Genomic DNA, 11645 nt, shown 5'->3' on the forward strand with positions numbered 1-11645 from the left:
CGGCGGCCCGGCCGACACAACAAACAGATCCGATGTTCACCACAGTGGGTGGAAATTGTGCATTGAGGATCCTTTAGTCCCTTCTTGATTTTTGCTTCGTCGTCTTGCTTTTACTCCGGTTGTCTCCATCTGGGTGGACCCATATGCAGTGGCCCCATTCTCTGATATACCCCTTCTTCCTGGTCCTGTTGTTTATATAAGTCAGCGCCGGCTTCCGGGTCCTTCCTTGCCCCTCGGCAGCATCAACCATCCCATCATCAACATCAGCTCATCGGCCTCCCCCGACATCCCGCCGTTGCATCCCAGGAGGGTCCCGCCTTGCCAACCGCCCAGCCGACCCTGCTCCAGCGCCTTCATTTATATCTATCTACCTGTAGGTTCTCCCTTCTGGACTCACCATCCCCATCTTCGGTCCTCAGAAGCTAACACACTTGCCCAGCCCGCTCTACAACCAATACTACTTACTCACTATCCATCTACTTCACACCGGATACTTGACTATCCTTCAGTCACTCACCATGTGTGACTTCACCAAGAACTACTACATCTACACCTCGTGTGTCGACCCCGGGGCCCACTTCTTCCGCACCTCGGTCGACGGCAGCCGCAAGCGCTCTTGCCCCAATGGTCCGCATGAACGCTACATCATGCTCCCGGGAGAGTGCCCGATATGCCACGGCGGCTGAAGCAGTCGGCCGAATGACTCTTTTGCGTGCGTGTGGAGTGGGACCAAGGAGTTGCGCTGCCGACCTGCTGTACCACCAGACTTGACCTTTTTCCCTTACAACTTCGTCCTACTCAGGGGTGAAACATGGCCGGGCGGTAGAGCCATGGATGAGATGGTGCAGACAAAGAGGCCGAGGCAACCACCAACCAACTCACTTGCCGAATTGGAATCAGCTGGATCGAGCTGGTCCAAACCTGGCAGACGAAGACACGGCAAACCATCAGTACCACGGCACACACTACCCGCTCCCGATCTCCATCAACCTACACGCCAGTCCTCTTACAACAACCACCTTCACCACCGTTGAACGATACCCGGAAAGAACTTACACCATTGTAATGAAGTCACGAAGCGAAAAAACTAACGGCCTATTTTTCATCTTCGCATTTTTTCTTTGTTCCATATTTTCCCCACCAACACCCACCATCATCAGGCGGCGTTTTCCCGGACCGGCACCACCACCAAACCAACCAACTAACCACCCACGAGCCGCATCAAGGCACCCCCACACAAGCAGTCTTTACCAGCACAGCGTAGCGACGCGGATGATACCACGGAACATACACCGAGCGCCTATCTCTCCTGCCCCCCTTTTCTTGTTTTGTTTCCTCCTCTTACCCAGCCGGAACGGGCCGGAATGATACGTTGAATGGCATGACTTGCATGTATGTATGTAATTTACGTATGTCGGGGTGTCTGTGCAGTCTCGGGACGGCCGGCAGCATGCGGGATGAAGCCTGACGAAGGGGACGAAAGGACGGCTCAGACGGCTCAGACAGCTCAAGGTCTTGCTTGATGGCCCCGACACCGGCCTCGAGAAGTGGGAAGGGGTGAGTCGTCATTGCATCTACGGAGGCAGGCACACAAAGGAGAAGATTGTGTTGTGTCCATTGGCGGGATCGGAACAGTGCTCGGCTCGGTACCTAGGGTGGGAATAGCATCAGCCATAGGAGAAGAAGAAACAAGTCATCATTATCATCACCACCATCGTCACCCCAATCCATTTGTCTCCCGCATGTTGTGTGTGTTTGGTTGTCTGACTGACTGAACCCCGTTGATAGCCGTCAATTACGACATGGCCGTGTCATCTCGCTCACGCTCACGGGATGGGGTTGGTGGGTGGGTGGCCGGTAGCATCACTACTTTCGTCTTTCGTCAGTTGTCTCGGGTACCTGCCTCCTCTGTCAAAGTCGGCATGCTTCCAGACGCGTCGACGTGCATTAGGGCGCTAGGAGGGGGGGGGGGGGGCAAGACTGGATGGAATGCCCCCAAAACGTGACGTGACGGGGGGGGGGGGCAATGTCAACCGCACCACACCACACCACCCGTGGGGATCCCGAAATACTTCCGTTGGGTGGGTGTTGTCTGTCTATCTTTTTTGGGTGTTGCCCCGCGTTAACATGAGCAGGGCACGGCAGGTAGGTAGGGAGGGTGTGATAGGGATGTATGGTTTCGGGCCGTTTCTCATGGTGGAAGGCGGATTACTCGTGATTAGAACAGAAATCCCCTGGATTGGACGACATTCCTGGTTCGGTCAACTGAGTGCCGAGGGGGTGAGAGCTGAGAGCATGCTTCTCGTGCTGAGGAGAGCCAAAGATCGGTGCTTCACTGGAAGGATGGAGGGATAAGGTGTGTGTGGGCTGTCCATGAGGCAAGAGAACCCTAGGACTGTACTGGGGTGTGGCAGCGAAGGTCCACCACACCCACCATGCAAGTCTCTTTGTCGAAGGTCCGAGTCCTCACGGCTGGGCCCCTTATTGCATGTCTTAAGCCCGCAATCTGGGATGGGAGGGTCCAAATACAGTCACTTGAGTGCCCCATGATCAGGTTTCCCCCATCCATTGGGGGGGTTGGTTGGTGGGGGCGAGGTGGTGTCCAGTTTTGCTCACCTCGCGCTCTCGGAGACCCAATTCCGCGAGGCGACATGGCGTCTGACCACAGACCTCGACCTCGTTGGCAGGGCTGGTTGGTTGGCCGTGTCTAATATCGCCGTAGATTGTGTCTGGCCTCTTCTGAGGTCAGCAGCCCGGCGACAGTCCAGTCAGAAACCGCCAACACGGCGTAATCATTGACCACTCTGTGCCATCGCCGAGAAAAATATGAGTTATCAGCCCATGCGCCGACAACCAGAACTCGTGGTGGCGTGGTTCAAAGCCGCCGTGGGATGAGAAGCGGTTACGAAGACATGCAGGAAGGGGGAGGGAGGGTGTGAAGGGCTTCCGCTCCGCCTCTCGGCCAACGGGGCCGACCCGAGAAGGGACGGATGGACCAACAGGATGGATCGGACCCCATCAGTAATGGCACCATGATGAGTTGGCAGCGCTATCCGACCCCCCACGGTAGCCCGGCGGCTGCGGCAGTAGCCAACTCGTCTTGCGGAAAGCCAAGGGTATGGGCAGGAGGGGAAGTATAGCAGCGGTAGACTATAGCCTAGAGCCGATGCCCACGCTCCCCTCACGCCCTCCTCCCTCCCCACTCCCTACACCCCCCTCATGATGACAGAACCGCAGCCATAGAGGATGTGTTAAGACTGTGGACCTGGCCACAGGATCTTGGCCGACTGCTGGCCGCCGCTTCTGGATACGGGGTGTATAGGCCGGGCGCTGGACGCCGCGAGCGTCCCTGGTGGAAACCAACGGCGTCCTTGGGTGGACCGATATTTCGTAGGCCCGTTTCCCATGGGGTGCATGAAAAACATCTGCACGTCATCTCGAAACGGCAATGACTGGTGGGTGTCGTGCAGGGTAGTGAGTCGTTTTGGGCTCAACAGCAGGGCTCAACGGCTGGTAAGGGATTTGCGTGATAATGGCGATCCCGCCCGGAGAGACCAGGAATTATCCCGCCGCGAATAGGACTAGGATATGTCCGCAACGCCCTTGGAGCTAGGAGGCCGACGTTGTTTTACTCCTGTGGCAGCTAACAGGGCTCAAGCAAAGTGTGTGCTCTGGTTTCACACCGGTTTCCTCTCCTGGTACCAGTCGAAGCCCAGATACCCACCCCCTGAGGTCGACAACTCGGAGGACAGGCTCATCCACACGCACTAGCGGCCGATTTCCGGACAGGGTGGGCAAACCAAGAATGGGCGGCCGGGGTCGGGGAATGACAGTTAACAGGCCGGTTGCAACGTTCAAGAAAGGCAGCAAACGCCTTGAGGATGATTGACCAGCAGCACAGCCCGGATATCCGCTTCGCTGCCGCACGGGATGGCAAGCATAAACGGCCATCGGCCTGATTTGAAGCGTGAGGTTGATCCGCGACTCGGCGCTGGACCGGGGGCGCGGGTATCATGGGCTGGAAATGGGACTAGCCGCAGGAAAACAAGCAAGGTCCTGTCCGGGACCCCAAGCTCGAGCACGGACGTGACCCGGAGAGCGCCCGAAGCTGGTGCAAAGAGATTAGCGAAGGGCGCTTGTTCCTCTGTCCGGGATGTACCATTGGGCAGGGGGCGTGAGGTCGATCTGGATGAATCGGATGGGTACCAGGCCATCTGACAGACGGACACACATGCTTTGTTTCCGGTGACGGTAACCGATCTGGTTGGTAGCCGCCTGGCCGCAGCCCATACTGCGTACCGTTTGAGGTCCACGGAATTGAGTCCCTTCCCTACACAGTACACGGGCTGTGAGGGGTTTCGTCGGCCGGCCATTGTCATTCAACCCATTGTTGATAATCTTCTGGTTCCCCTAGGGATCGAGATGAGGTGAAGCAGACCCCGTCCACAGATAGGAGGTGCCTGAATAGAGAATAGACAGAAAAGCCATGCTTTTTTTTGTCATAGCCCTCAATGCGCAAGGGGTCCCCGACACCGGCCATTGAAAAGGGAGGTTCATGACAGATTCCGTTTCCCACCCCGCTTGACAAGACGGTAGCGGTCGCAGAAATGGCAAACCGCATAGCCAAGTCGGGGAGCATTGACCCTCGGCGCCTGAGAGAGAAGGTCGATCATTGAGACAAGCACTCCTGTCCGAATCGGGAAAGGCGCAGTCGACATCACGGACCCCGCGCTGTGTTGTGTCGCAGTCCCGGTACCCCGTTGTGTCGTTCCGGGCCCTGGGGGCGGGCTTGGCGCGCGCGGTGCAGTGCGTGGGGCCGTCCGTTTCGAGGGTCGGCAACCCATTCCGGATCAGCCAGTTGTTGCCTGCCCGCCCATGTATCTCGAAGAAGTTCGCTAGATGGACCAGATAGGCACCGTAAGAAGCCAAAAGGAAGCCGGAGAAGGAAGCTGCTTGCCACTTCATGTTGCCCTGTTGTCATGTTCGAAGTTTGTCGCCGAGGGGACGGCCATTTTGCTCCGGCTGAACAAGCCTAGGCCCCACGCCTCCCATAAACTAATCGATCATGCCGAAGAAGAAACGGGTCCCGCAAGCTCATCATTGTCCGTGTGTTCGGGTGGGCCGGGGAGCCCAAGCAATGACATGACGAACCGTGTCGCGCCGGGTACGGACAAGAGGAGCGTGCAAGATTCCCGCGTTCCTGGGTCTCAATGCGGCGGAGCGGTGCAGTGGTTTGTCGGTGCTGAATTCGGGTCGATTCAATTTCGCTAACTCGGGTTTTGGACTTGTATCGGGCCTTAACTTGTGGCCGCGATAGGTGTTGATTTGTGTTTCGTTCAAGTTCAAGTTCCTCGCGTAACCCCACTGGTGGGCTGAAAATGGTGTTTTGTTTGGCATGGACCACGGCCCAGGGACCAAGGGAAATTGGCCTCACGTGCGTGCTGGACCCATCCCCATCCACGGCAGGTACCTCCTACAAGTACACACTCGGTCGTCAAGGGAACGATCTCGCTCTACCAATTCAAATTAGTCACCATTCTCTTTAACTAGGCACTCATATTAATGAAATGGCAGGAGAGAATAATCAATGTTTTAGGACGAAGGTGGACATTAAAGCTCGGGAGGACGGAAGATGAGAAGGGAAACGACGGGAAAGCCGGAGCGAGGGAGGTATCCAGGTACCCGGTAAGGACCTAAAGGGAGTGGCTTCGTGAAATTGTACATACGTTCCTCGAGAGGTTTCTGCGGCTTTGACGTAGAAACTAAGGCATTGATAAGCTTCGGCTTACAAAATAGGTAGTCCTTGGTACTCGAAAGACTTTATTATGCAGCATCTTAGTTCCAAAGCAAGCTTCCTCACAGCTGCACAACGGGGAATGATGGCTTGGATGGCAAGATGGGAAACTGAGGTTCCTTCCTCCCATCTTCAGCAGCCAATCCTTTGCTCACCCCCATAAACACCACCAATCAAAGATGGATTCCTCATGCACCCCAGACCCACTTGTACCGCGCAGCTCCAAGCCATGTTATCGCTTGGCATTGGCTTCATCGTGCCTGCTCTGACACGCCAGGCAACAGTCCACGGAGTACGCCATTGCAATTTTCATCAGACTCGACAATGCTTCAGCGCGGGAGGCGGCAAGTCCTTCCACTTTAGCTTTTCCATCCCCGAAACCAAGACTGCCAATGGAGTTAGGGTCCCACATTGCGGCGGGGTGCCTGGTTCTGGACAAGTCCGACTCGCGACTTCCCGTGGGGATTTTGTCGTTCATTGAGCCAGGACAATGGCATCACTTTGGCCCTTTTAGAAGTGATGTGGAGGATGGAATCGAAGGTCAAGCCGGCCAGGTTGGCCAGGTCGGCCAGGTCGACAAAAACCTATCCTTCCGGTTTCTGGAACAAGATATCCAACATCAGCTCATATCCTCTGGGTGTCTTTCATCCTTCGCCGACCTGCTGCGCAACCGCTGGATTCATATGAGTCTTGCTTCAAATGAGCACGTCATTATCCGTGTCTACCTTCTTCCAGACGATGTTGGAAACCGCACCATACCTCGTCGGAGACCGTCTCTGTTGAAGGCGAGATTGGGCCTCCTAGCACAGCTGGACTTTTCGGGGAGTACCTGGCAGGGTCAATCGAAGGGTAAACCGTCTCAAAGCCCATTGATGTTTGGAAGTCCCCAGGGAACGGCCGACTCGCAAAACCGTGAGAAGCAATCTTTGTTGCAGATGTTCAACAGCATACCGTCTCCTCAACCGGACCCAGACGCCATTCCCGACTATGACGCCCGCGATGCCGCCTACGCGCTGATAAACAGCAAGATGCTGGGCCTGTCAACCACTCTCTATGCGTACCAACGCCGGTCCGCAGCCTTAATGCTTCAGAGGGAGTCTCAGAGCCGGAAGGTGCTGGACCCGCGTCTGATGAAGGTCGTCGATCAGTTGGGGAAACCTTGGTACTACGACCCGGTCATCGGAAGCGGGCTGCGCGAACCTCGATACTACGACGCACCTTGTGGCGGTATTCTTGCCGAAGAAATGGGCGCGGGGAAAACCCTCATCTGTCTCGCCCTCATTCTGGCGACCAGACATATCCCTTCCGCCACACCCGACCATTTGCGTGCCAACAAGCCTGTTGTCCGCCCTAAGATTGGGAGCCTTGCTGATATGGCTGCCTCTTGCATCACTCGCCATTCAGTTCCCTGGAGAACGGTATTTGGCGCTCTCGAGCCAGACGGCATCGACTACCCTCTGTGTGTCGACGCAATTCGACGAAATCCTGCGTTCTATCATCTCCCCCGGCGACCCCGATCTCTTTACCGAGGAAGGCGATACCCGTCAGCATGGGGTGTTCCCAAAAAGGTGTATCTCAGTCACACTTCCCTTGTGATTGTGCCCCCAAACCTGGTACAGCAGTGGAAGGAAGAAATCGCCAAACACACGTCCGGTTTAGAAGTCTTGACTGTCGACAAGAAGCAGGTTCTACCGCCAGTTGAAAAGCTTGTCGAATATGACATTATCCTATTTTCGTCGACCCCATTTGAAAAATTATTGGGTGATGTCGACGTCGAACATAATGAACCCAAAGTTCTCATGAGCCCCCTAGCATCGATCCACTTCAAACGGTGTATCGTTGACGAGGGCCACAGGCTGGGCAACTCGACACTAGGAAGGAAGAGCAATTTGCATCTGATAATCGACCAGCTGCAAATTTCGGCTAGGTGGATCGTGACTGGAACGCCATCCAAGGGACTGTTCGGAGTCAACGACACGCCTAGCCCGCATTCCGACGATGAACGGCGGGCCGAAACTTCCCTGAGCCTCGAGAAGGATGATCTAAAACGCATCGGCTCGATCGCTATGTTGTATGTGCGCATGCAGCCCTGGGCAAAAATGTCCACCGAGGCAAGAGATCCACCAGCGGAATGGGCCGTTTATGTCATGCAGCCACACTTAACCCACCCTCGAGGTATCGGCCGCTCCGACTGTCTCAAGGCAACCCTGGAGTCATTCATCATTAGAAATCGTCTCCCTGATCTCGGTACTTTACTCCCGTCCGTTGACGAGAAGGTAGTGTACCTCGACGGGTGCTTTCAAGATCGACTGGTGCTCAACCTCTTTTCCATGATGATCATCTTCAACGCTGTCCAGTCACAACGAACAGACCAGGATTACTTTTTTCACCCCCGGCAGCGAAAGTCGTTGCTTGAGCTCGTGTACAATCTCAAGCAGGCGAGCTTCTTTGGGGGTTCTTTCTTTTCGCCCGACCAGATCCAAAAAGCCATAGCCACTGCCGAAACTTTTTTGCAAGAGGGCGAGATTCAAATTAGCACCGAGGACGAGGCTCTGTTGCGCGATGCCATCGAATTTGGACGATTGGCTGAGAAGAACAACATCAAACGATGTGCCAATTTATTCCGCGAAGTCCCACTGTACGTCCAAAACTTTCCCTGGAACGCAGGCCGGGAGTGGTCCCTCGACCTACGCGAGGGAGATCCAGTATGCACAGACTCGCGTATGATATTGGAACTTCAGAAGTTCCTTCACCCCTTGGTTGATGCCCCAGCATCACTACAGATTATGTTCGAGACTGGACGGTTTGCCGCACGTGGGTGGGAGGAACGATTGAAGGGGGTTGAGGAGCAGGCCCCGGAAACCGAGAGACGGCCACCGAAGACGCTTGCTGGGAACACGCCGCTGGGCCAAGATAGCAATCCTTCGAACAAACGGCGCTCTTCCGTTTTTACCAAGGGGCTGCCAAAGACGGAAGAAACACAAGTCACTTCAGGTCTGGAGAACCATGGATCGGGCGTCGCCGCGCAACTTGCCCAGACCCAGCTCATTTCGACAGCCTCCGCGAAGCTTTCCTACCTGATCGACCAGATTGTGAAGTACCAAGATTCGGAACAAATCATCATCTTTTACGAAAACGATAATGTGGCATACTACATTGCCGGTGTTCTCGAGATAGTGGGCGTTTTTTTTGATTCCTCCTTCCTCACCCAGCCTCACTCTGCTAACTCGTCAACAACAGCTCCAAGTCCAGCACCTAATCTATGCCAAAGGGCCTCCACCCCAGCAAAGAAAGAGCCCCAGTACGCCACAAACCTTCAAACCCACAACCCCAGGTTCCGGTAAACCACCTCCCCCGCCACCCCCAAAACAAACACCCCACACTAACCCCCCTTCCCCACAAACCAGCGTTCCTCCTCATGGACATCACCCAAGCGGCCTTCGGGCTAGACATGCAATCCGCCTCGCGCATCTACTTCCCTCAGCCCGGTGCTCAACCCGCAGGTCGAGGCGCAGGCGATCGGGCGGGCCCGGCGCATCAGCCAGCGGCGGCCCGTCGCCGTCGAGACCCTGGTGCTGCGCGGCAGCGTCGAGGAGGTGGTCGTGCGTCGCAGGGCCGAGATGTCGGCGGGCGAGGTGTGGCGGTGTCGGTCGATTTTGGATGATAAGCCGATTTATGAGTGGATTTTGAATGTGAGGGTTTTGGGGATGGGGGAGGGGATGGCGGAAGGGGGTGGTGCTACTGGGGAGGGGGAGATGGCGAGGTTGGAGAGGCCGTTGAGGATTTTTGGGGGGTTGTCGGTGGGGGGTGGGTTGAAAGCACCCGGATGAGGACCTGATTGCGGTGGGTGGTGGAGTGGAAGGGAGGAGGAATGGAGTGGTGGTGCCGGAGGAGGAGAGAAAGAGGAGATCTCCGGGTGACATGGAAGGTCCAGTGTTGGGTGTGGACACGCTGACTACGGATGGTGGTGGCGCTCCGGTGAAGAAGAGAGCTCGAGTTCGGTTTGCAGAATCAGATGATGAAGGGGAGGACCGAGTCAGGTCAGAGGGGAGGATAGAGTCAAGTTAAAGCTATAGTCGGGAAGTACGTTCACACTTCCGTCTTGGCCCGCATGACCACCACCCACATTGTGACAACCACAACTCAATCAAAATAACCGGAATTGGAAAATGAAATACTAGAAAATGTAGACATTTAGCAGGGCTTCAATATCTGGCACACGAGCCCTTTACCTTTTGCACTCTACCCAGCCGCCGGGGCATCGAATCAATAAGCCTGTCGAGAGGGCCCTACAGCACCCTCTCCCACACCATACCTTACCGTCGTTCTGCGGACCTCTTGACGCCCGGCCTGTTTCTCGCATTGTCGGCCGCTTTGACATGTTGCTGCGATCTCTGTCACTTGTTCTATCGTTTTCTCAAAAGCAGCGTCCCCGCGGCTTGCTTCCCCCCGGTCTCACGGTCGAAGGTGCACCATCTCAATACGTATCTGATACCCCACGCTTACAAGGACAATGGATGTCTCTTCGCAATCGAGGACGGTTCGCTTGTCGTCAGGAAGCTGCAGAACGTCGATGCCCCGAGCCGGAGGAGCTGGGCCGAAAAACCAAGAAAGAGCAAGCATTAACATATGAAGGTTGGACGGCTCGGCCTTGCGTCAAATTCTCGGTGTCGAGTACGCCCGAATTCGGGGCTTCCAATCTACTCATTCGTCTCAAGTGCCTTCCCCTGTTCCCATCGAGAGTTTAGACCACTTACCTAAACTGAAAGATCCGCCCAAGCGACGCCAACTTCCTGCTTGGATGGCCCCAACAGCTTCGCCCGGCTCAGCACATCGGTTAGGAAGCGTTCGTCGACCGAATGTACAAGGGCACCATCATTCTAGCAACAGCCCCATTCCCTCGTCTTACTCGACCAGTCAAGCAGCACCTGCTCCCTACGCGAGTGCACCCACTCCACGCAACCCCAAGAAGGCCAATCACGGCCGAGATGGACTCTTAACTCCAGCCACTCCATCGCCGACTTACCCCTCGGCGGCCACCGACACCAATGTGCAGGCTATGTCAAGGGCGTGGAACTCGATGCGTTTCAAGGAGCTCAAGTCCTACTGGTCCGGGACCGAAGGCGCCCAAGAGCGGATGCACCCAACCCTGGTCTCGGCATCAAACTATCGCCGCGTTCTACCCCAAAGGCCCCGGCTCCCAGGACCCCATCCTCGGCACAACCCACAGCCTTGCAAGGCTCACCGAGAAGCTTGCTGGGCAGCCGTGTTACGTCTGGTAGCGCATCAAGGGGACCGAGACCGTCGGTGAGCGTTTCAGCCCCCCGGGCCACTGCAGCCTCAATGCAGCCTTCCTCCCCATCTCCGCGCGTCTTCGGCCCGATCTCCTCGGCCCGCCTCAACGCAATCCCTACGCCGCCGAGTCATTCTAGGGGGAAAACAAACGTTGTCACGATTAAGACGGAGATTGGGCCGCCAGCGGCGTCTTCCCGAGGCGCCAAGAACCGTCCATTCGAGGTTATTGACCTGACTGGTGATGACTGAAGCCTAAGTCTGGTTGGATATCTGTTTTGGCTTTCTGTTTTGGATTTGCCACGTAGGGCTGTGCATACGCATAAGAGGGTCGGTTTAGTTTACCTCATCGCGCGATACCCATTGTCTTGTCTTACTATTTACGATGTTAAAACCCCTGTCGTTTGGCGTGAGCTTGCACCACAGGTGGGGCTGAGCGCCGAAAGGTTGTTGGTGTGCCGTTGCATTTAGCCGCCGTGTCCTGGTTCCCCGCTGCACACTGCCTCGTCAGGCTTTCTGTTGGTTATCACTGACGGGGAGAGGGGGGGGGGGGGGGGGG

At 55.9% G+C, this 11645-nt stretch overlaps 3 protein-coding genes across 3 annotated transcripts in view; 2 read left to right on the forward strand and 1 right to left on the reverse strand.

The window, feature by feature from the left end:
- Positions 1-518: 518 nt before the first annotated feature.
- CHGG_06007 (uncharacterized protein) lies at positions 519-686 on the forward strand (the record flags this gene model as incomplete). Its single annotated transcript, XM_001222101.1, has 1 exon — positions 519-686. One exon carries the CDS (start codon positions 519-521, stop codon positions 684-686), a length of 168 nt encoding a protein of 55 aa, XP_001222102.1.
- A 3436-nt stretch (positions 687-4122) lies between these two features.
- On the reverse strand, positions 4123-4965 carry CHGG_06008 (uncharacterized protein; the record flags this gene model as incomplete). The annotated part of the gene is made up of 2 exons (XM_001222102.1): positions 4123-4410; positions 4726-4965. 2 exons carry the CDS (start codon positions 4963-4965, stop codon positions 4123-4125), a joined length of 528 nt encoding a protein of 175 aa, XP_001222103.1.
- Positions 4966-6186: 1221 nt separating this feature from the next.
- The window catches only part of CHGG_06009 (uncharacterized protein), a gene marked incomplete at both ends in the record, with an annotated part of 7069 nt that continues 1610 nt past the window's right edge, over positions 6187-11645 (forward strand). The window contains 7 exons of the mRNA XM_001222103.1: positions 6187-8970; positions 9035-9095; positions 9202-9429; positions 9651-9834; positions 9996-10468; positions 10609-11072; positions 11144-11327. Of these exons, the coding sequence (XP_001222104.1) occupies positions 6187-8970; positions 9035-9095; positions 9202-9429; positions 9651-9834; positions 9996-10468; positions 10609-11072; positions 11144-11327 (4378 nt within the window). The remainder of the gene's footprint in view (positions 8971-9034; positions 9096-9201; positions 9430-9650; positions 9835-9995; positions 10469-10608; positions 11073-11143; positions 11328-11645) is intronic.

Source organism: Chaetomium globosum, genomic scaffold (assembly GCF_000143365.1).
Source record: "Chaetomium globosum CBS 148.51 scaffold_3 genomic scaffold, whole genome shotgun sequence".
Classification (NCBI taxonomy): domain Eukaryota; kingdom Fungi; phylum Ascomycota; class Sordariomycetes; order Sordariales; family Chaetomiaceae; genus Chaetomium; species Chaetomium globosum.